Source organism: Dendrobates tinctorius, unplaced genomic scaffold (assembly GCF_039654945.1).
Source record: "Dendrobates tinctorius isolate UK_male_01 unplaced genomic scaffold, ASM3965494v1 ptg000051l, whole genome shotgun sequence".
In the NCBI taxonomy this organism is placed as follows: Eukaryota; Metazoa; Chordata; class Amphibia; order Anura; family Dendrobatidae; genus Dendrobates; species Dendrobates tinctorius.
The window spans coordinates 15,195,759-15,218,506 of record NW_027361719.1 but is presented as its reverse complement, the minus strand read 5'-3'; the positions used below and the strand labels follow the sequence as shown (position 1 = coordinate 15,218,506).

General features: G+C 46.2%; 1 protein-coding gene across 4 annotated transcripts in view; it reads right to left on the bottom strand.

Annotated features, from left to right (window-relative positions):
* ARHGAP9 (Rho GTPase activating protein 9) overlaps positions 1-22,748 on the bottom strand; it is a 217,399-nt gene that overhangs the window by 4,547 nt on the left and 190,104 nt on the right. For all 4 annotated transcript variants that reach the window (XM_073576826.1, XM_073576825.1, XM_073576827.1 and 1 more), the window contains one exon: positions 19,500-19,605. In XM_073576826.1, the coding sequence (XP_073432927.1) occupies positions 19,500-19,605 (106 nt within the window). The remainder of the gene's footprint in view (positions 1-19,499; positions 19,606-22,748) is intronic.

Here is a 22,748-nt window from a genome sequence, read left to right as displayed (position 1 = left end):
GGGAGAAGGTTCAGTCTGTAGGACAGTCAGTCAGGAGAGTCTGAGGACGGGTCTGAGAAGAAGGAGTGCTGCAGCTGCCTCAGTGATCTGAGCCAGCTGGCACGGGAAAGGAACAGAAGGAGAAAGCCGTAGAACTGCATCCTAAGCTTCCATAAGAGAGAGAAGGATCAGTACGGAATGAAGGAGTAGGAGAACAGAGAGGAGACGTGGGTTGGAAGAGGATCCCTGCCTATAGGTTCTCAGCGCAAGGCCGGGGCCCGGTCCCTGAGGTTGTATGGACACTTATGGTTCTGCAGCAGACACCGGTGGAGTAGTTGGCTGTAAATGCACTACTCCCATCTAAGACTTGGGGCACAACAGCAAATGAATAGAGAGCCAGGACTCCAGAGAAGGGAGTCCCCGAGAGAGGCTACAGCTGTCTGCCATACGAGTAGAGTTGTTAGGAACATCTGACAGGAGGAACTCCAGAGTACCACGGTACTGGAGCTCTTCACACCTTAAGGCACAATAGAGGAGTCGTTTAGGAAAGGTACATGGGGAAGTGTTGGAGAGGAGAATCCTGACTTGCCCAGGAGGTTGAGTCTCTGCCCCGGAGGACACGGCACAGAGGCAGGCACCAGTGTGTACCACGGACTGTGAGTAAAGCTTTGGAACTGCAAGCCCTGGTGTCTTCCATTCATTTGTGCGCTAACACCGTCAGCACCACTACATCTGAGCACCAGCATTCCTCACACCGCCTGCGCCTATCCTCACCTATTGCAATTACACTGCCCTGGGGTTACAGCTTCACCTGTGGGGAGCTACACCATCTATGCTGCAACACACCATCAGCCCCAGAGGATCTGCATGCAGTGTTGGCTTAACATCTTGCTTGCCAAACACCACGGGTGGCGTCACGAACTATTCCATTAACTACATGTACATTCCGCCATTGACTTGGGCGCCCAGGGCCATGGACCGGGTCCCCGCTGCTGTGACACGTCCCGCTGACACCGGCCCAGTACCGAGTACCCCGCAGCCCTGGGAGGGTGACCCACATAAGCTCAGGAAGTGTACCCCCAACAATGGCCATAGTCTGGACGGATGACTAGATATCCCTTCAGGATAGAGAGCCTTCACACACAAAAAATACCACAAGATACAATTTTTTTAAGATGACACCCATAAGGTAAAGTAGTCTTGCACATTCTTATAAAACAAACGGTATGCAAACACAAATCGGTCAAATTGTGGCCAACCGCCCCACACACACACACACACATTTTTGGTTTCCATCTGGAGAATGTCGGTGTTAAGGGCTGGCAGAACGCACCCAATAATAAAGATGGTAATTGGATTTGAGGAGCGTTCGCAGCCCGGGGTCCACAGTGCAGAGGTGATAGCCTGCAGCTAAGCAATGAGGAGAGATATAAAGTATGAGAAAGCCGGACACTGGCGGGTAAACCCAGACCCTGTGCTTTCAGAGGCGGACTCTGTTACTCCACGAAGTGCACACCAGCTGGCGTGTAAGCGAGACTTGTTACCGTCACAGGTCACTGCTATATGCAGCACCGCTCAGAGCGAATGCAATGTATGCCCCGGTGATAACCACCCACCAGCCTAACAACTGTGCTGTAAGCGCACGTAATAGAGGGCGGCGCTGCTCTGCCAGACACAGCGGTAGCAGCGGTACGTAAGGCCTGTACTGGCCGACGCCCCAAGGCGCTAGAGAACGGTGAGAGACTAGACTGCGGCGCTAAGCAGTGCTAGTACAATGGTGCTACTCTGATCCCTGAACCCTAACTCATACGTATCAGAGGAGGGGGAATCTTAATGAGTCAGTCACCAGTCTCATACATCCGTCATCTCACACACACTAAACGTTATAGCATCAGAGTCTATCATAGCACATGGCGGGGGGGCCATGTGAACCTTTTATAGCCGTGTCCTTCCGGGACCTTCCTGTCCTTTCTGATGGTCCAATCCGAGCTGAAGAAGGACCTGAGCATGTGACCTCCGATCTCCAATGAGAGATTGTCCCACGGGCATGCTCAGTGGACCGAAAGGAGCACTTAGTCCCTAGAGTAGCTCGCTGCTGACCAGCATTCGTTGCTATGGCTGGACCAGAGGTGGCTGCAGCAACCAAAACTACAGAGCTGGTCTGAGCAGAGCGCCTGGATCGATGAATCTGCTGAGCAGGCTCCACTGCAGCCAGAGAGGAATGGGAGACCGCCGAAGGCAAAGTTTGGGATTCCTGCTGTGCAGCGACAGGAACCCGACGCCTAACAGACGGTTTATGAGAATACTGACATATGCATTAGGAAAAGTGACAATGAAGTGTGCACTTAGCCTAAAAGCGTGGTGTTGTATGTTAACAGATACTGCAGTTGTGTCCTCCCATCCAAGGAGAGGGGGTTGTTATTGATAGCACAATTGTAATGATTATGATTGTCAAAGGCCCTGAACCTGGCCATTTAACCTTTGTGATAACATTGAGGCTGCATTCTGGCGTTTTTACTGGGCGATTTTGCCGCGAAAACGCAAAAAACAGCATCCCATGCAATCCTACGGGATTCCACAATGTTGTGCTAATGCTGCAGATTTTCCCGCAGCTGAATCACATCGCAGAAAAATCCGCAGCATCCTCATTAATTTTGCGGAATCGTGGCGATTCCGCCCACATAGGAATGCATTGTTCTGCTTACTTTCCGCATGTGGCTGTGCCCACCATGCGAAAAGTAAGCAAAACATTTGCGGATGGTACCCACAGTCCGGAGGAGAGGAGACTGTCCTCTGGGCTGTGGGTACCATATCCCTGTGAAAAATAGAATTAAAATAAAAAAATCGTGTTATATTCACCTTCCGGCGTCCCGTGCAGCGTCCCCAGGCTTCAGCGATACACGCGGCAGCTCCTCTTCCCAGTAATGCATTGCAATGACCTTTCTGACGTCGCGTCTCGCGATGCTGTAGCGGTCTCGCGAGACTGCGACGTCATCAAAGGTCATTGCCGCAATGCATCTCTGGGAACGGTACCTGTCGGAGCATCACAGAGGCCTGGGGAAGCTGCGTGGGACGTCGGAAGGTGAATATAACCCGATTTTTTTTATTATTATTTTTAACATTAGATCTTTTACTACTGATGCTGCATAGGCAGCCTCAATAGTAAAAAGTTGGTCACACTAGTCACTAGTCACTAGTGTGAACAACCTGTCAATCAGTTCTCCAAGCGATGCTACAGATCGCTTGAAAAACGCTAGCACTCTGGAAGCTAATTACGCTTGCAAAATGCTAGTTTTTCCGCTGGAAAATCGCGGGAATTTAAAATGCGATTTTCCCGCAGAATGGAATTCTGGAATTCTCGCGGTAACTTCCGCGGGAGTTCCGCTATGTGTGAACTTAGCCTAAAGAGCGATAAGCGAATCAACAAAAAGACTCAACTGTCCCCTTTGTTCTTTCATCTGGAAGAGGTTTTACTAGAATCTTTTTTTTTTAAACTCCCTGTAGCCGAAAGTAACCCCACTATGCCTTCACATACTCATTGGCTACATTCTTACTTCAAATCTCCATAACCGTGTCTCTCTTTTCGATGTGTAGTGTACGCTCCATCAGTTTTGACCATGTGACCACTGTAAACTACATTTCCCACAAGCACCTGCTTTTTCTCCAGGCTCACTGAACTTTTCTGTGCATAGCAGACATTAGCTACACCATACCTTCCAACTTCAAAGAAGAATAAGGCTGAGTGCCCACAATGAGTTTTTGGTGAGTTTTTGATGCTGCATATTTTCGCTGTGTCAAAAACACAGCATCTTACAGTTCCAGCAAAGTGGATGGAATTTATAGAAATCTTATGCTCACTGTGACGAACCTGCACCTCGCCACCCCACCTGACATCACCATTACGTGCTATGGTCTCCTCACTGGCACCAATGTGGCATTCTGCACCCCCTGCTGGGTACAGTTCTACACAGACACCCTTTGTCCACAAGAGTCCAGTGAGGCATAGGGAGTGAAAGGATGTGGCCCACACAGTCACTGACATGGCACCACACTAGCTCACATCTGTGACAGCCTGAGAGGCCCCTTTCCCTAGCGTTAGTGAAGCAGAGCCCTGCCAACCCGACAGAACTGCCACCAGTTCCTCATTATATATAAGCCCGGTCCGTTAACAGGATTATATAGGGCCAGAAAGCAGCCCTGTAGCATGGAAATTTAAAGCCGAGATCACGACGTGTCCCCCCTATAGAAGTGAACAGCAAGCATTACAAATAGTGAAGGCATATGGCCTTAGACAAGCCTTTTACCCCCTTAGTTGTTCACACCCTTTTCACCCCGGGGCCCCGGGGAGCGGCATTACCCCTCTCACCTGGGTGTTTGAAGCTTCCCTATGGAAGGTATTAGGGCGGTGATTCTGATGCAATCGGATCCGACCGGGTCCCTATCAAGCCCTGGAGACCAAACATGGCTCTACTACCTGGCTTCTACAAGCTGTTCTGTGTATCTCCCCACGCTTGGCTGCCACAACAAATCGAGACAAGAATATGACGCCCCCTGAGGAAGCGACAACACAGCTCGCGAAACGCGCGTCGGGGAACGTGGCCACAGCACGGACCGTTACCATGGGTAATTAACCTTTGTATCTTTACTTATTTATGTAGCAGACTTTGCATATATGCCTATCATAGGTACTGTGGTGGTGTCTATAATCTAAGGAGGTTCATTCAGCTCATTATATAGTAGGCTATGTGAGGCACTTTACCCTGAATAGATCAGCTGTTGGATGCTAACAATTTAACTGTTTCTGATACTATCAGCCTGATAATGGTTACTCTTATGTTCTGCTCTGTTAGCATATTCTGCTTGTAGTCTGTGGCCATTTTTCTTGTGGATCATGTATATCCATACGTATAAATTGATATATAAAATATTTTACTGTAAATTTTAACATTTATGTAATTGAGGAATTTTGTACAGATAAATACTTATTTTTCATTGTATATGGAAAACTCATCTTTTCTCCGTATCTTTTGTCAATGAATCGAGACAATTGAAGGCACTCAGCCTGTTCCAGAGATCTCAGTGATGTAAACGGGTACAGCTAGGAAGTAGGATAATACCATATTCTCCTTAAATGTCTTTAAGAAGTTCCCATCCGACTGAATGAATCAGTTACGCAAGATGACCCTTGTAGATACTAACTAGGCTGGTGGAGGTGTGAGTGTTCACTTTGAAGCAGAGAAGGCTAGACCATCTGCTGAGCCAGGTGTCCTGTTGCAGCTACACATGCTGAAGGAGGACTGTAGTATGATATGATACAATTGATAGGCATGACTTAAATCCCCCCATATTGTTCACACTCACTCTGCTTTTTTTTACTCAGTGTACACTGACCTGAGGTAGATGTTTCAAATCCGTAACATGTCAATTTCTGTTATAACTATGCTGACTTTTATGTGCAGACTTGCATCAGATGCGGATAATACGTAGGTAAAAAACACATAAACACATCAGAAATGCATGTAATCTTCACATGACTATATCAATAAAGTTTTGCCAAAGCCAAATACCAAAACAGATCAAAAACTAGGCAAATTTGCTTAAAAGATGACATACTAAAAAGAGACAAAAATACAGGGTCATAAACTGGAATCACATGTAAAAAATGCACTAAAAAACGCAATGAAATATAAGTAAACCAATTTACATAATAGGTGAGGTGCAGAAATGGTGCAGAACATCAAAAACTCACGAAAGCTCATTGTGGCAACGTAGCTTAAGGCTAGGGTCACAAGATCATATGTTCTTTCATCTGAGAAAAGCAGGATTAATATGTTAATCACACTCTGATCAGAGTTTGCTCATAGTGTGATCCGATTTTCGCAGATGTGGAGAAGATGGAAAAAAAAAATCTCCATCTTCTCCATTCTGTCAGGTCGTGAAAATAAGACTGCACTCAGGTGAAATGATGTTTTCCATGGACCCATAGATTTGCATGACCATGAGCAGTTCGATATAAGGATTGAAGCAATTATCACCTGAGGAATACAAAGGAAATCCTGAAAACATGATCTGTTGGTGGGCCTTGAGGACTGGAGTTGGGGAACCCTGTTCAAGATGTCCCAGACAGTCTAAAGGGGGCTTGTCTAGAGAAAAAAAAACTACCCCAATCCCTATAATCCATGTACTTCATGTTGAATGTTAAACTTTGGCCGGAATCACACAAGCGAATCACATCCGATGCAAGAGCAAATCTAAAAAAGCTGTGAGCGGGAGTCGAGTGTCAGAGCTCTGCTCTCCGATCCTTTCGCCTGAGAGAATCGGAGCACAGCTGCAGAGGAGCCAGAGAAAGTAATCTCTCCATATCCTCTGCTGCCGGTGTCGGCGTGAATCGCACTGCAGTCAGGTAATATTCGGGTGCAGTGCAATGTTTCACACGCACCCATAGACTTATATGGGTGCATGTAATTCGATTCTAGGGTGCAATCGCAGCATGCTATTGTTTTCGCATGCCGAATCGGCATACGGAAATAATCTTAGATGTGAGCTGCACCAGAGAAAAACATTAGGGCAATTTTTTTATCGGATTGCACTCGTCTGATTGCATCGCAAGTGAGAACGAGCCCATTCCTTGATGATCTTGGAGAGACGAGACTTCTTTGCTGACTTTCTTGACACCAGGTCAGCCTCTAAAAATCTTCGCCTCACTGTGCCTGCAAATGCTCTCCCACCGGCCATTCCTAATCAACCTCTGCATTAAATTGATCGCGAAGCTGAATCCTCTTTAGGAGATGATCGTGGTGTTTACTGCTCCTTTTTGGTTACCCTGAAGCCTTTCTTGGACGCGCGGAAAAAATACATGAACCACATATGGATTAGTAACCATTCGTATGTCACGGGATCCAAAAAGGATCCATTGTAATTGCTAACATAAAAACTGTATTCGGCCTATTAATACATTTTAAATTGTTGATGTAAAACGGATGCTATAAGGATGTCGTACAAAAGTAAAAACTGACATATGCTGACAAACTTATGGCCTGTGTGTGACAATATTTATGAAAAATCATCTGTTTGTTCTGGATAAATAATTTTACATTTTATGCGAACCCAGCTTTACACTCAAGATCATTTACAAAGTTCCTTCACTTTCAGATTCACTGTAGGAAAAAATCATTGCCAAATTGATTCATAGGAGTGAAAAATCAGTTCCATTTATTTGGATGGTGCTGTTACTGCAGCATGGAAATCCTATTTAAATAAATGGGACATTTGAAGTAATCACGGCATAGAAATCTGCTGTGTGTGAAAATACCCTAACCCAGCCACACATAAAGAAAATCATCTAAGGCCGGGATCACACTACCGTGTGTGATGCGAGAAACTTGCATGAGTCTCTCGTATCAACACCCGGCACTGCCGCCGGCACTCAGGACTGGAGCTGTGGCTGCATGTATTTCTGTGCAGCTGCACACTCCGGTCCCGAGTGCCGGCGGTAGCACTGGGTGTTGATGCGAGAGACTCGTGCAAGTTTCTCGCATCACACACAGTAGTGTGATCCCAGCCTAATATATCATATTTATGCACGTGGGTCATTTTTGGTATATGTCATCTGCACCAGTTTTATGCCTTATGATATTTTTCTAGTATGTGATATTGCTGATACATTTCCCTGTGTATTTGGTTGGGGGACACATACCGGCCAGTTTCATAAATTGCAATGCACAAGTGCATAGTCATCCTCTGTGACTTCCATCAGTATGTTGGATTTTCTTACCCCTGGATCGGATAGTGTCTGTTTCTGATTTCCCCTACAGACAATATCTGATTCATGTAAGCAAATGGTCAGTAATAGCTCAGGGAAGAGGTAGCACTATTCCTTGCTCCATAACTGAAAGCAGTAAATCCCAAAACAGGAGTGTAGAGGGGGATTTTTATTCTTCGTGTACGTATTAACCCCAGGATGTCATTTCCGGACTCTGACACAAGACACATTCTGGTAGCATGAGAATACATCTGAGTTGTTCTGCAGCTGGAGGAGGACCAAGCCCTTCATTCTAAATTAATATCACCTGGGCTTTTGGTTAATGGCTTCTCATTTCTAGAATCTCTGTGGGACTGTTGTGGGCGGCCAGCGTAATACGTCTTTATTTTTAAAAAATACCACCATCCGGCTTAGTCATTCTTCTGATTTCAATTTTCTACTATTTCATTGCTCCGATACAAAGATAATGTCTATGAATATGAATGTATAATGTAAGTGATGCATGTTTGGGTAGGTGCCCGCCACCATTTCCTCTCCATCCGAGAAAAACAGTCCGATTATTCTATTCAGAGTTTGATCAGAGTAGCATAAGTTTTTCTCAGAGGTGGAGAGAAAAAAAATATTTTCTCCAACTTCTCCATTCAGTCTGTCTGTGAAAATCGGATGTCATCTGAGTGCGGTCTAATGCTTTTCACAAACTCTTACAATAACATTGCCGATTTTGATCCGACACTCGATCCAAGGAAAAACTTGAACATGTGGAGAGCTCCATAGAATATCAAGGGTACCAGTGATATCTGTGGAAACCATAGATAACATTGTGCTGTTCCATCTAAGGTTATGATTGTATGCTTATATAATTGTGTTATGTTACCTTTCTTTGTATTCAGTTTTGCATTTGGTCTGCTGCCACCTGCTGTCCTTTTCTGTATAGCAGACGGAAGCTAATTAATTATAGTACATGCCTCCCACTTCCAGGTCAGTTACTCCTTCTCTTCCTGCTGGAGGCCATTACTAGTTTCCTTTTCACCCGAGAGAGACACGCTCACCTGGCTGTGGAAGGCATCAGTTTTTTGACCACATACAAATCTGTTGCTCACCTTGCTGCACACACATTGTTGTACCACCTCGGTCGTTACACCTGTATTTCTGGAGAAGTACTGCATTACCAATCATATGCTGTATGTCCAGATTTCCAATAAACAAGTCTGGACTTCACAATATCTGGTGTGTATCATCTCTCCGGACGCATGAACAGCAAAACAGCAACAATGGTCTTGTCTGCTCTGCATCGAGGAAACGGAAGGTAGGAATCTCTCTCAGCCCCACTCAACTACACCTCCATTCGCCTCATGTGGGGACAGAACAAACATTAGTCCGATATAATCGGTCGTGTGCACGAGCCCTTTCTGTAACTGTTCTGATATAAATTATAGCAGATATGGGCACATCTATGCCTAGGATAGTGCCTTTATTTGTGCCACTTCTCCAAGAAAGTAATCAACTATTTGCTCTCCAATTTGGAGGATTGTAAGCTCACATTTCTGGGTTAAGATGCACCCACTGGGTTCCTTGTATTAGAGCATCCACCATAAAATGAGTCAGTCTGATAAGGGTAAATTCACAACAACTTGGGCAACTATGTACATTTTACAGGACTTTTTGAAACAAAACTGCTAAAGATATGGCTTGTTATAATCAGTTGCATACCTGGTAGACTATATACTGTACCTAGTAGGATTTTGACACCTTGGTTAGCTCAGCCACTGATGGAGGCCGGGATCACACTACCTTGTTTGATGCGAGAAACTCACACGAATCTCTTGCATCAACACCCGGCGCTACTGCCATCACTCAGGACCAGAGCTGCGGCTGCATAGAAATACATGCAGCTGCAGCTCCGGTCCTGAGTGCCGGCAACAGTGCCGGGTGTTAATGCGAGAGACTTGTGCAAGTTTCTCGCATCACACACGGTAGTGTGATCCCGGGCAGAGAAAGAGCTACAGCTCAAGCAGGGTGGTAGAGGGTATGCTCCATCGCGGTCCGCAGGGTGCTCCTGAAGGGCGTTCCTGAAGGGCGTGCGATGGTTGTTTTTTTCATTGACTCAATCTGAGAAAAACTCACTATGGCCGGGGTCACAATTGCGAGAAACTCGCACCTCAATACCCGGCACTGCCACCAGCACTAGGGACCGGAGCGTTCAGCTGCATAGTTTCTCGTAAGTGTGACACCGGCCTATGTGTCCTACTCTGATCAGTTTTTGCAGATTGGACTCAGCTATTCAAGTGTGTGGACTTGAGAGATAAAAATGACTGCACACCGAAGACATCTTTGTGTTCTCTTCTGTTCACTTACGCGCTTGTGTGAATGTAGTGTTCATTTAAGCTGGCCTTTAATTCTTACAACTACTGAAACACAGCATTTGGCTAAGTACTGACCTGATGTTGCTGCATAATACAGTTAAACAAATGTGGAAAAACCACAGTGACCTGGTATTATGCAAACAATCTAAACAAGCAGTTGAGCTTTCCAATATCCCTAATGAATGCTAAAAAAAATTCTATAACGAGACACTCATGTATATATTCATCGTCCGTGGGCAATGTTGTGAAACGCACTGATCCAACATTACACTCGCATTGACATGCACCTCTGAGACTTCGCAATCCCCAGCTTCCTGCTCAGTAGTTGGACGGGGACAGCAGGCCTGTATCAGCTGGTTACTCAACTTGCTCCTTCCAAAGACAGCACTGCCAAAATGTGATGCAGTAGTGAAGTGCTACATACCAGCAGCTAGTTCTTAAAGAAACCCTTGCATTAAATACTTATATTTAACCTTAAAGGGGTTGTCCTTTTTATTTCCATAAATGTGTTGGAGACGTGATTTTATAGCTCTTACTAATATATAAGTAATACACGCTCTCCACCTTTGCTTTTTAATAAAGTCTTTTTCACAGACTGTATATCTTTCCTGTACTCATTGCTAGAATCCCTGTGTAACCGTTGTGGGCGGCTGCTAGGATCAACATGTGACCAGACCCGCCCTTCATTCTCCTCCAATTGAAAAGCAGATTTTCCATGTGCAATGTTTTCCTATTGGAGGAGGCTGATGGACAGGTCTGGTCACATGATCCTTGAATGAGGTCACTTACCGGTGGATGCTAATTGGGTCAACTAGCAAGCACGTATCCTGGAATGATTGAATGAATAATGGTGATATATATAAAAATGATACTCCACATTTACAATTGGTGGAAAAAAAAGTCCAAAAGTAGAAACACCCTTTACATCTATATAAAACATTTAACGGATTATGGTTGAAATGTAGTTGTATAAATACAGACTGATGAGAGATCGCATGAAAGATTTGGTACCATAGCATCATAGTACCCTCACATCTGTCTCTTCCTCCCAGTCAAATAGATTCTTACATTTCCAGCTTGTCTTATAGCAATAGGTGTCATTTGTTTATGGGAATATTTTGCCTGCATTTTCCATATTTTGTCTGCATTTCATACAGTATATTAGACCACAGCAAGTCATCCAATTTTCTCAAATTCATAATAATTTACATGACTAGGGCCGTAAACAACTGAAGTGTCCTAGGCAGGGTGCTGTGAGGTACTCTGATGCCATCTACAGGCTAATTGAAGATAAAAACTATTCGAAAACTAATACGCAAATTGCCTCTTCAAAGAGGAAAAGGACGTGGACTCTATAGCGCCACTAGCGCCACCTGTTGGAAGCAGTGATACAACAAGTCACTATTGACCCTTTAACAAGCCTTGCAATATGACTTAGGAATAAAAGCCAAATCAGAATCTCAATTTGCAGACACAGTGTTTCGGGGTGTTGCCCCTCATCAGTGCAAAGTATAAGAACTGATTGAGAACTAGATGAGAGGCTCTGGACTAGGGTCTAAGGGGTAAGGTTTCTCCTTGAGGAGAGTGACAAACCAACTCTGGCATGCCAAGGTAAGGAGGCTTATTCGCCGTGCAAAACTTAAATTGCGCTTAAAAATAATGTGGGTCGCCCGCCAGGGCCGTGGGCTACTCGGAGCCAGGCCCGTTGATTTCAATGGGAAGTGTCACGGTAGCGGTGACCCGGTCCGTGGCCCTGGGCGCCCATGTAAAAGGAAATAGTGTGGCTGATGATTAAAGTTTATAAGTGGATGATTCGTGACGCCACCTGTGGTGTTCGGCAATGAAGATGTTAAGCCGACGCTGCAGACAGATCCTCTTGGACAGATGGTGTGGTGCAGCAATGATATTGTGGCCCTCCACAGGTAGGGCTGTAGTCCCAGGGCAGTGTAAATGGGGAGATAGTGAGGAGAGTGTAACGGTGCAGTGTTAAGCACAGAGATGTAGCAGTGCTGAGTGGGTTAGCGCAGGAATAAGCGGAGGACACCAGGGCATGTGGTTCCAAAGCTTTACTCACAGTCTGTTGTGCACACAGGTGCCCGCCTCGGTGCTGTGTCCTCCAGGTCAGGGGCTCAGCCAACCTCCAGGCAAGATGGAGTACTCCGTTCCAACACTCCGCCAACATATGCCTTCTCTGAACGTCTCCTTTCTAGCGCTTGTAATGAAGTACTTGTGGTTGTGTGTTAAACCCAAGTTCCTCCTTTAAGATGTTCCTTTGAACTCTACTTGTACGGCAGACAGCTGTAGCCTGCTTCGGGGACTTCTTACTACCAAGTCCCGGCTCACTCACGTTGCTGTTGTGCCCCTAAGTCTTGTGTGGGAATAAAGTGGTGACAACTTCTATTCCTCCGGTGTCTGCTGCAGGACCATTAGTATCCATACAACCTCGGGGACCGGACCCCGGCCATGCGCTTAGAACTTGAGGAAGGGTTCCACTCTGACCCTAGTCCTTAGTTCTCTTCTTCTCCTTACGTTCCATACAAATCTTTCTTCCTTATGGAGAATCAGGCTTTCTATATCTCTTTCCAGTGCCAGCAGCTCCAAGTCACAGGAGACTGCTGCAGCACCTCCTTCCATCCATCCCACTCAGGGGATCTCCTCTCACAGACTGACCTAGTCCTAATCATCTCCCGCTCACTTGTGCAACTAAGCTCCCACCCACCTCCCAGCACTCTTCATGTTCCAAGCAGGGAGCCACCAAAGGTGCTTTGCTACACTACTATGTTGTGTGGGATGCAGGTGTTGGAGTGGGGTCAGGTGTCTCCACCTTACGCACCACACCTCAGGAGGAGGTGCAGTACCTCTGTGGCGACTGAACCCTCAGGGGCACCAAATACCCCCCTGTTAAACACAGCACGTCCGCGGGCTGCAAGTGAAACAAAGATGTTACAAATAAGGAACATACAAATTTTTGAAATGCTTAATAAACAGTTCTTAAACTAAACTTCCCAATGTGGGAGGCATTGACTCTTGAACATTGCAGAACATTTTAACAGACTATCTATAACTTAGCATATTACCTAATTTAAAGTGCTATTGGATAATAATAATTACTAAGAAGTTTACTGCTAATTCAAGTACCATCATCAACACATTTTTCTTCTTTTTGTCTTCCACATTTTCCACATTTTACTGTTTCTGCTAGACCATGTGTGACAACCACTGATGCCTGGTTCGTCACCTACATTCAAGTCTTTATTCAAATTTCACATCTTTATTAGAACATCACTATGAGGCTAAACTCTTTAGAAAACATTCACTCCTAATCAGATACCTAAACATTGCTACCAGCTAAATTCTGTAGAAAATCTGTTTTATTGCTATCAATTTTTTTTATTAAAGACTATCACTATAGCCTATTCTTATAAAAGAAATGCTTTCACTATAAAATACTAAGCATTAATTATTAAGACATTAGTGCGATTATTCTTGGATAAAGTAGACACTGGTCCAGCCAAAAATGTCTTGAAATGTCCTTATGATAGGAGCAGAGCTCCCAGTCCGAGGTAGTTCTTATTTTAAGAAGGCCTATGTAAAACCAAGAGAGGACACCTTAAAAGGCGCAACTATTTACAACAAAGTTTTTGGATCAGTTATTGTCCATGATCTCTCAGTTCAATAAAAACTGGTGCCAACTGGGGAAAACACAAACAAATGAGGGCACAACGGTGCCAATACCCTCCTGGGTAACAGTTTAGACAGTTCGATTATTTGGAAACATGTTCTTTATTGGTGGTCCCCTCCGGGGGTAGTGGAAGCTGGTTTCTTTTGCTTCCAGGGAAGACTGTCTGTTTTTCCACCTCCTGGTGGGTTAACAAATTGCAGGTATTCCTTCTCCCAAGGAGTTAGGTTGGTGACTGCCTGTGTGAATGAGGTGGCAGCTGGTGGAACTGCTGCCTGTGGCACAGCAGGGGTGGCAACTTGTACCTGGGGGTGTTGTACCTCAGCTTCAGATGGTATCTCTGCTGCCTTGGGTTTTGTTCGGACCGCGGGTGAAACTTTTGCCTGTGGCCGCTTGTAGGGTAAAACGCGGGGATCATGAATCTCTGGAAGGGGGAACCTATGATGCATAGTAACACCCATCAGCTGCTCAGACTCCTCTGCTGAGATGAGAAGATGTCGAATGGGACGCGCCTGCTCCAGCCTTGCTCTTTTTAGCAGAGCCTTCTTCCACTTCCCCATCGCAGTCAGCTTAGTGCCTTGGAATTGAGAACACAGCTCTTCCATTTGTCCCATGCGGGGTACCGGCCCATTGCACGCGGTGTACGGGAACTCAGGGGGCATACCGGTTGCAAGGGCGGCGGTCATACCTGATGCTTCCCGGTGGTGTCTTGGCTCCGGTGCCGGTACTGGACAGCAGCCGGTGGCAGCGGTGGTTGCTGGAGCTGACTGGTCAGAGGCCGGGGACGGTGGTGGAGCGGATGGCGTCTCTGGGTCCGCAAGGGCCTCCAGCAGGATCGGCGCGGCCGCGCTCGATCCAGGCAGGAGCACAGCTTCTTCCTCCTCAGCTCCCAGGCCCTCGGGTAACTCCTCCTGGCAGGCAGCGCTCAGCAAAGGTTGCAGCATGGAGGTGGTACTAGGCGCTGCCGATGGCATCGCAGCAGCCGCAGGTTCCGCAGGTGCAGCCTGAGGGAGAACCGGTGCAGTGGCGGTGGGTACCGGTGGTGAAGGTACCATTGGTGTAGGCCCCTCCTGGGCGCGCTGCAGATTCAGAGTCCACAAAGCCTCCTGCTTCAGCGGCAGACGGTGGGTCAGCTGGGCAATTTTGTCCTCCAGCTTCTGGCGGTCACTGGTGGAAGCGGGGTTGGAGCCTTCAATCAGTGCACCGAGGAAGATCAGCTCAGCCTCCTCGCGCTCTTCAGGCCTCTGTGCTTCTTTCAATATGGCGTCCTGGCGTTCTCTCTCCTTCCTGGGCTCCTTTCCCGCCACCGAGCTTCGCTCCTCCTTCTGGGGGCGGCGTCTCATTCCTCTGCCTCCACACCGAGCCAGTATACCAACCCCTCTGGGGGTGGGCCATGTTGCTGTTGCATAGAAGTTCAGGCAGGGGAGGTCCAGGACAGTTCGCGCTCTTTTCTTAGGACCACCCATGTTGTCACGCCCTTCTTCACCGTGCCGGTGGCCATTTTGAGAGTCCATTTTACAGTCTATCAACTTGGTTATTTTGCACATTCTCAGCAATTTTAAGTCCAATGTAGTAAATCTTCAGCACACAGGACCCGGTGGTACCGGGCTTCGTCATCCTGTTCGTGACGCCAAAATGGGTCACCCGCCAGGGCCGTGGGGTACTCGGAGCCGGGCCCGTTGATTTCAATGGGAAGTGTCACGGTAGCGGTGACCTGGTCCGTGGCCCTGGGCGTCCATGTTAAAGGAAATAGTGTGGCTGATGATTAAAGTTTATAAGTGGATGATTCGTGACGCCACCTGTGGTGTTCAGCAATGAAGATGTTAAGCCGATGCTGCAGACAGATCCTCTGGGACAGATGGTGTGGTGCAGCAATGATGTTGTGGCCCTCCACATGTAGGGCTGTAGTCCCAGGGCAGTGTAAATGAGGAGATAGTGAGGAGAGTGTAACGGTGCAGTGTTAAGCACAGAGATGTAGCAGTGCTGAGTGGGTTACCGCAGGAAAAAGCGGAGGATACCAGGGCATGTAGTTCCAAAGCTTTACTCACAGTCTGTTGTGCATACAGGTGCCCACCTCGGTGCTGTGTCCTCCAGGTCAGGGGCTCAGCCAACCTCCAGGCAAGATGAAGTACTCCGTTCCAAGACTCCGCCAACATATGCCTTCTCTGAACGTCTCCTTTCTAGCGCTTGTAATGAAGTACTTGTGGTTGTGTGTTAAACCCAAGTTCCTCCTTTAAGATGTTCCTTTGAACTCTACTTGTACGGCAGACAGCTGTAGCCTGCTTCGGGGACTCCTTACTACCAAGTCCCGGCTCACTCACGTTGCTGTTGTGCCCCTAAGTCTTGTGTGGGAATAAAGTGGTGACAACTTCTATTCCTCCGGTGTCTGCTGCAGGACCATTAGTATCCATACAACCTCGGGGACCGGACCCCTGCCATGCGCTTAGAACTTGAGGAAGGGTTCCACTCCAACCCTAGTCCTTAGTTCTCTTCTTCTCCTTACGTTCCGTACAAATCTTTCTTCCTTATGGAGAATCAGGCTTTCTATATCTCTTTCCAGTGCCAGCAGCTCCAAGTCACAGGAGACTGCTGCAGCACCTCCTTCCACCCATCCCACTCAGGGGATCTCCTCTCACAGACTGACCTAGTCCTAATCATCTCACGCTCACTTGTGCAACTAAGTTCCACCCACCTCCCAGCACTCTTCGTGTTCCAAGCAGGGAGCTACTGTGGCGCCCCTGAGGCTCAGTCGCCACAGAGGTACTGCACCTTCTCCTAAGGTGTGGTGCCCAACCACCTAGGTAAGTTAGGAGCTCCTTTCCACACTCCAACACTCGCATCCCACATGACAGGGTAGTTCAGCACAACCACATTGAGGTCTCTTTCCCCTCCTAGACATTAGGAGTGCCTTGGTGGTTCCCTACATGGAACACTGGATGTGCTGGAATGTGGGTGGAGTTGAGATCCATATAAAAGGTTGGGAAGGTTTAGGAGATCAGGTCAGTCTGAGGAGTGGAGTCTGGAGGTCAGTCTGACGGGAGGTCAGGCGGGAGAAGGACAGTCAGTCAGGAGAGTCTGAGGACGGGTCCGAGGAGAAGGAGTGCTGCAGCTGCCTCAGTGATCTGAGCCAGCTCGCACGGGAAAGGAACAGAAGGAGAAAGACGTAGAACTGCAACCTAAGCTTCCATAAGAGAGAGAAGGATCAGTACGGAACGAAGGAGTAGGAGAACAGAGAGGAGACGTGGGTTGGAAAAGGAACCCTGCCTATAGGTTCTCAGCGCAAGGCCGGGGCCCGGTCCCCGAGGTTGTATGGACGCTTGTGGTTCTGCAGCAGACACCGGTGGAGTAGTTGGCTGTAAATGCACTACTCCCATCTAAGACTTGGGGCACAACAGCAACTGAATAGAGAGCCAGGACTCCAGAGAAGGGAGTCCCCGAGATAGGCTACAGCTGTCTGCCATACCAGTAGAGTTGTTAGGAACATCTGACAGGAGGAACTCCAGAGTAACACGGTACTGGAGCTCTTCACACCTTAAGGCGCAATTGAGGAGTCGTTCAGGAAAGGTACATGTTGGCGGAGTGTTGGAGAGGAGAATCCTGACTTGCCCGGGAGGTTGATGGAGTCTCTGCCCCGGGGGACACGGCACCAGTGTGTACCACGGACTGCGAGTAAAGCTTTGGAACTGCAAGCCCTGGTGTCTTCCATTCATTTGTGCGCCAACACCGTCAGCACCGCTACATCTGCATACCCGCATTCCTCACACAGCCTGCGCCTATCCTCATCTATTGCAATTACACTGCCCTGGGGTTACAGCTTCACCTGTGGGGAGCTACACCATCTATGCTGCAGAACACCATCAGCCCCAGAGGATCTGCACGCAGCGTTGGCTTAACATCTTGCTTGCCAAACACCACAGGTGGCGTTACAAACTATTCCATTAACTACATAGACAATTCGCCATTGACTTGGGCGCCCAGGGCCCCGGACCGGGTCACCGCTGCTGTGACACATTCCCCTGACACCGGCCCGGTACCGAGTACCCCGCAGCCCTGGGAGGGCAACCCACTACCAAAGGTGCTTTGCTACACTACTATGTTGTGTGGGATGCAGGTGTTGGAGTGTGGTCAGGTGTCTCCACCTTACATGGATGATGGGGCACCACACCTCAGGAGGAGGTGCAGTACCTCTGTGGCGACTGAACCCTCAGGGGTGCCACAAATGCTTATTGGGAATCTGTCATCTGATTCATGCTGCCCAAACCACAGGCATCACAAATCACAGCCTGGCTGCACGATTGCAGACAGGTATATTATTTTATCTGAGACGCTGAGTTGTTTTAGAGCAAATATAATTGAAAGGTCCAGCCATAGGGATAGACAAGGCTAGTATAGGGCCAACCCTGGCCGGCTTCTACTAGCACTGCTCTGGGTGATTGACAGGCCTCTTGCTATAGAGCTAGAAGGTAGGAGAAACAAGTGCCATAGGGTTTTATCCAGTTAAAATGTATTCAAAAATAATAAGGTTATGCTAACCTGGTTAGGTTGTGATCACCCAACAATTTTAGAGAATATGATCCCAGCTGCTGCAGGTCCACAGATCTTCGGACCAAATATGAACATAGGTAAAGGAGATTGTGGATGTTCCACGCTGCTGGTGAGTGAAATAGCAAATCCAGATACACACAGGAAGGGTCTGTGGTTTTTATTTGTCGACGAGTTTCAAAGTTAACATGCTTCTCCTTCAGGAAAAAAATAGCAGCACGGAACATTCACAATCTCCTTTACTTAAGGTCTCTTGCTATGGGAGACCCCTGTCAATCACCTGAAATAGTGCTGGGTGGAGCAGGACGGGGGCAGCATTGGATTAGTCTTGTCTCCGGCAATGGTCCCCAGGTGGATCTGTAAATATCTTCTCTGAAATGCCAAAGTGTTTCAAAGGAAAATATACCTGTCTGCAATCATGACAGGTTCCCTATAGGCTGTGTGCACACGTAGCATTTTTTTTTGGCATTTTCGCAGCGTTTTTTACTCGCGAAATTGCAGCGAAAACGCAAAAAAAAGCATCCCATGACATCCTATGGGATTCCGCAATGCGACCGCAACGTCAACAAAGGTCATTGCCGCAAGGCATCGCTGGAAACGGGACCTGCCGGGAGCATTGCTGAGGCCTGGGAACGCTGCGTGGGACGCCAGAATGTCGGAAGGTGAGAATATCACAATTTTTTATTTTTATTTATTATTTTTATCTCTTTTTACTACTGATGCTGCATAGGCAGCCTTAATAGTAAAAAGTTGGTCATACTTGTCAAACACTATGTTTGACGAGTGTGACCAACCTGTCAATCAGCTTTCCAAGCGATGCTACAGATCGCTTGGAAATCGCTAGTATTCTGCAAGCAAATTACGCTTGCAAAATGCTATTTTTTCATGGGAAATATGCGGAAATTAAAAATGCGGATTTCTCGCGCATTTCACGCGGCATGGAATTCCGGAATTCTCACGGGAATTCCGGACGTGTGCGCATAGCCTTAATGTATTGTGCTGAAGGAATTTTCCAACCAGAATCTACATGGTACATTATGTGTGAGATTCCCTTTTAGCTCTAGGAATATAATAGTAAAGTCCCCAGCTACACCATCCAAGCTCAGATTTCGAGAGATACATATTCTATATTTGTTTTGATTGTATTTTTCCCTTTTAGAAAAATCATTCATACCTGTTTAGATGGCATATTATGTACTTCAAGGTGTCATGGTTTGGTTCTGGGAGGTTTCTCACCAGTTCTTTCATGATTTGCACTTTTTCATCGACATCAGAAATTTCTGTTCAGAAAAAAAAAGGTTGATAATTTACTGGACGCCTCATAACTAGTAAGCGAGGAGGGGGTCGTGCTTGGCAGACCTCACTAATATCTGTAATAGTGTCTTAGAATATGGCTGTAGGTTCAGTAATGAAGCCTCAAGGACATTGGGCCATGGATTGTTAGGCGTGAACACCTATTATGTGCAGACCACAAATGTCTGGCCTCAGTGCCATGACATATACAGTTAGGTCCATATATATTTGGACAGAGACAACATTTTTCTAATTTTGGTTTTAGACATTATCAGAATGAATTTTAAACAAAACAATTCAGATGCAGTTGAAGTTCAGACTTTCAGCTTTCATTTGAGGGTATCCACATTAAGATTGGATGAAGGGTTTAGGATTTTCAGCTCCTTAGCATGTGCCACCCTGTTTTTAAAGGGACCAAAAGTAATTGGACAGATTAAATAATTTTAAATCAAATGTTCATTTCTAGTACTTGGTTGAAAACCCTTTGTTGGCAATGACTGCCTGAAGTCTTGAACTCATGGACATCACCAGACGCTGTGTTTCCTTCTTTTTGGTGCTCTGCCAGGCCTTCACTGCGGTGGTTTTCAGTTGCTGTTTGTTTGTGGGCCGTTCTGTCTGAAGTTTAGTCTTTAACAAGTGAAATGCATGCTCAATTGGGTTGATATCAGGTGACTGACTTGGCCATTCAAGAATATTCCACTTCTTTGCTTTAATAAACGCCTGAGTTGCTTTGGCTTTATGTTTTGGGTCATTGTCCATCTGTAGTATGAAACGACGAACAATCGGTTTGGCTGGATCTGAGCACACAGTATGGCTCTCAATACCTCAGAATTCATTCGGCTGCTTCTGTCCTGTGTCAAATCATCAATAAACACTAGTGACCCAGTGCCATTGGCAGCCATGCATGCCCAAGCCATCACACTGCCTCCGCCGTGTTTTACAGATGATGTGGTATGCTTTGGATCATGAGCTGTACCAAGCCTTCGCCATACTTTTCTCTTTCCATCATTCTGGTAGAGGTTGATCTTGGTTTCATCTTTCCAAAGAATGTTCTTCAAGAACTGTGCTGGCTTTTTTAGATGTTTTTTAGCAAAGTCCAGTCTAGCCTTTTTATTCTTGATGCTTATGAGTGGCTTGCATTGTGCAGTGAACCCTCTGTATTTACTTACACTTGGTTGGCTGTTGTGAAGGGGTTTCTCTTCACCATGGAGATTATTCTGCGATCATCCACCACTGTTTTCTTCCGTGGGCGTCCAGGTCTTTTTGCATTGATGAGTTCACCAGTGCTTTCTTTCTTTCTCAGGATGTACCAAACTGTAGATTTTGCCACTCCTAATGTTGTAGCAATTTCTCGGATGGGTTTTTCTGTTTTTGCAGCTTAAGGATGGCTTGTTTCACCTGCATGGAGAGCTCATTTGACCACATGTTTCCTTCACAGCAAAACCTTCCATATGCAAGCACCACACCTCAAATCCACTCCAGGCCTTTTATCTGCTAAATTGAGAATGACATAACGAAGGGATTGCCCACACCTGTCCATGAAATAGCCTTGAAGTCATTTGTCCAATTACTTTTGGTCCCTTTAAAAACAGGGTGGCACATGTTAAGGAGCTGAAACTCCTAAACCCTTCATCCAATTTTAATGGGGATACCCTCAAATGAAAGCTGAAAGTCTGAATTTCAACTGCATCTGAATTGTTTTGTTTAAAATTCATTGTGGTAATGTCTAGAACCAAAATTAGAAAACTGTAGTCTCTGTCCAAATATATATGGACCTAACTGTACATAGTAGCAGCAATGTTTCAAAATGTTGCAGCCAGTGAGATTGTGATACAGGATAACTAATGTGGTTGTGTCTATCTGTAATGCAGCGTACGGCTATGGCTATGTTCATACATGTTAAGCTTTTTTCTGCAGCCAAAACCTTCACTCTTTGCAGTAAAAATGCAGCATTTTTTCTGTGTTTTTGCTGCATTTTTTAGGTGCATGTTACTTGTGTAATTTGTTTATGGTGCAAGTTTATTATTATTATTTATTATCCTTTGCTTATATAGCACTATCATTGGGGGGCTCACAATCTACATTCCCTATCAGTATGTCTGTGGAGAGAGGGAGGAAACTGGAGGACCCCAGTGATGCAAAGCAACAGTGCTAACCATTAAGCCACCGTGCAAGTTAATAAAGTTAATTTTATTCACCAAATGGGCTGCAAAAAATGCTGAAAAAACACACAGCAGAAATGTTATGCTGAGATTTTTGCAGCGTTTTTGCACGTTCTCAATGCTTTCCATGGGTGAGCAAAGGTAAGAAAAAGCTGCTTGTGCAGCAGATTTATGAAATCTCATAGCTTTTGCTAGTACTGTAAAATACAGCTTTTTTCCTGCAGAAAAAAACAGCAAATAATTATGCAAAAACGCTATGTGTGAATTGTGGTTCTAGACCAGTATGTGGTATAATTATACAAGTTGCAGTCGCTGCTGGGCCCCATAGTCTAATGGGATCACAGGCTGATCTACCACATCAGGCCCTTCATACAAGGTGTGATGGTGCCCAGCATTAGGAGATTGTGTGCAGCGGTACATAAAAGGTTGTGACACTAGCCAGCATTAGCCTGCTGTGTCACATACCATGCCTGATGCTGGCTATCATCAGGATGTGTGCAGTGCCATGAGCTGAGGGAAAGGCAAGAAAGTAAGTCAATAGTTTTTTCCATCACATCTGATATCTTGAAGGTCTGGTTAAGTCTAAATTAAGGGTCTAACCTTAGTAAGATATACAGTGGTGCTCAAAAGTTTACAAACGTCTGAAGAATTTTTGCTTCCTTGGCCTTCTTCAGAGAATATGAATGAAAACTCAAAAACTGTTTCTCCACTCATAGTTAGTGGAAGGGTTAAGCCATTTATTGTGAAACTACTGCGCTTTCTCTTTTTAAATCATGACAACCCAAAACATCCAAATGACCCTGATCAAAAGTTTACATACCCTGGTGATTTTGGACTTACATGCACTTACATGCACAGAAGTTTACACAAATGGCTTTGACTGGCTACTAGAGGTAACATCCTCACCTGTGACCTGTTTGCTTGTAATCAGTGTGTGCATAAAAGCTGAGTGAGTTTCTGGGATCCAG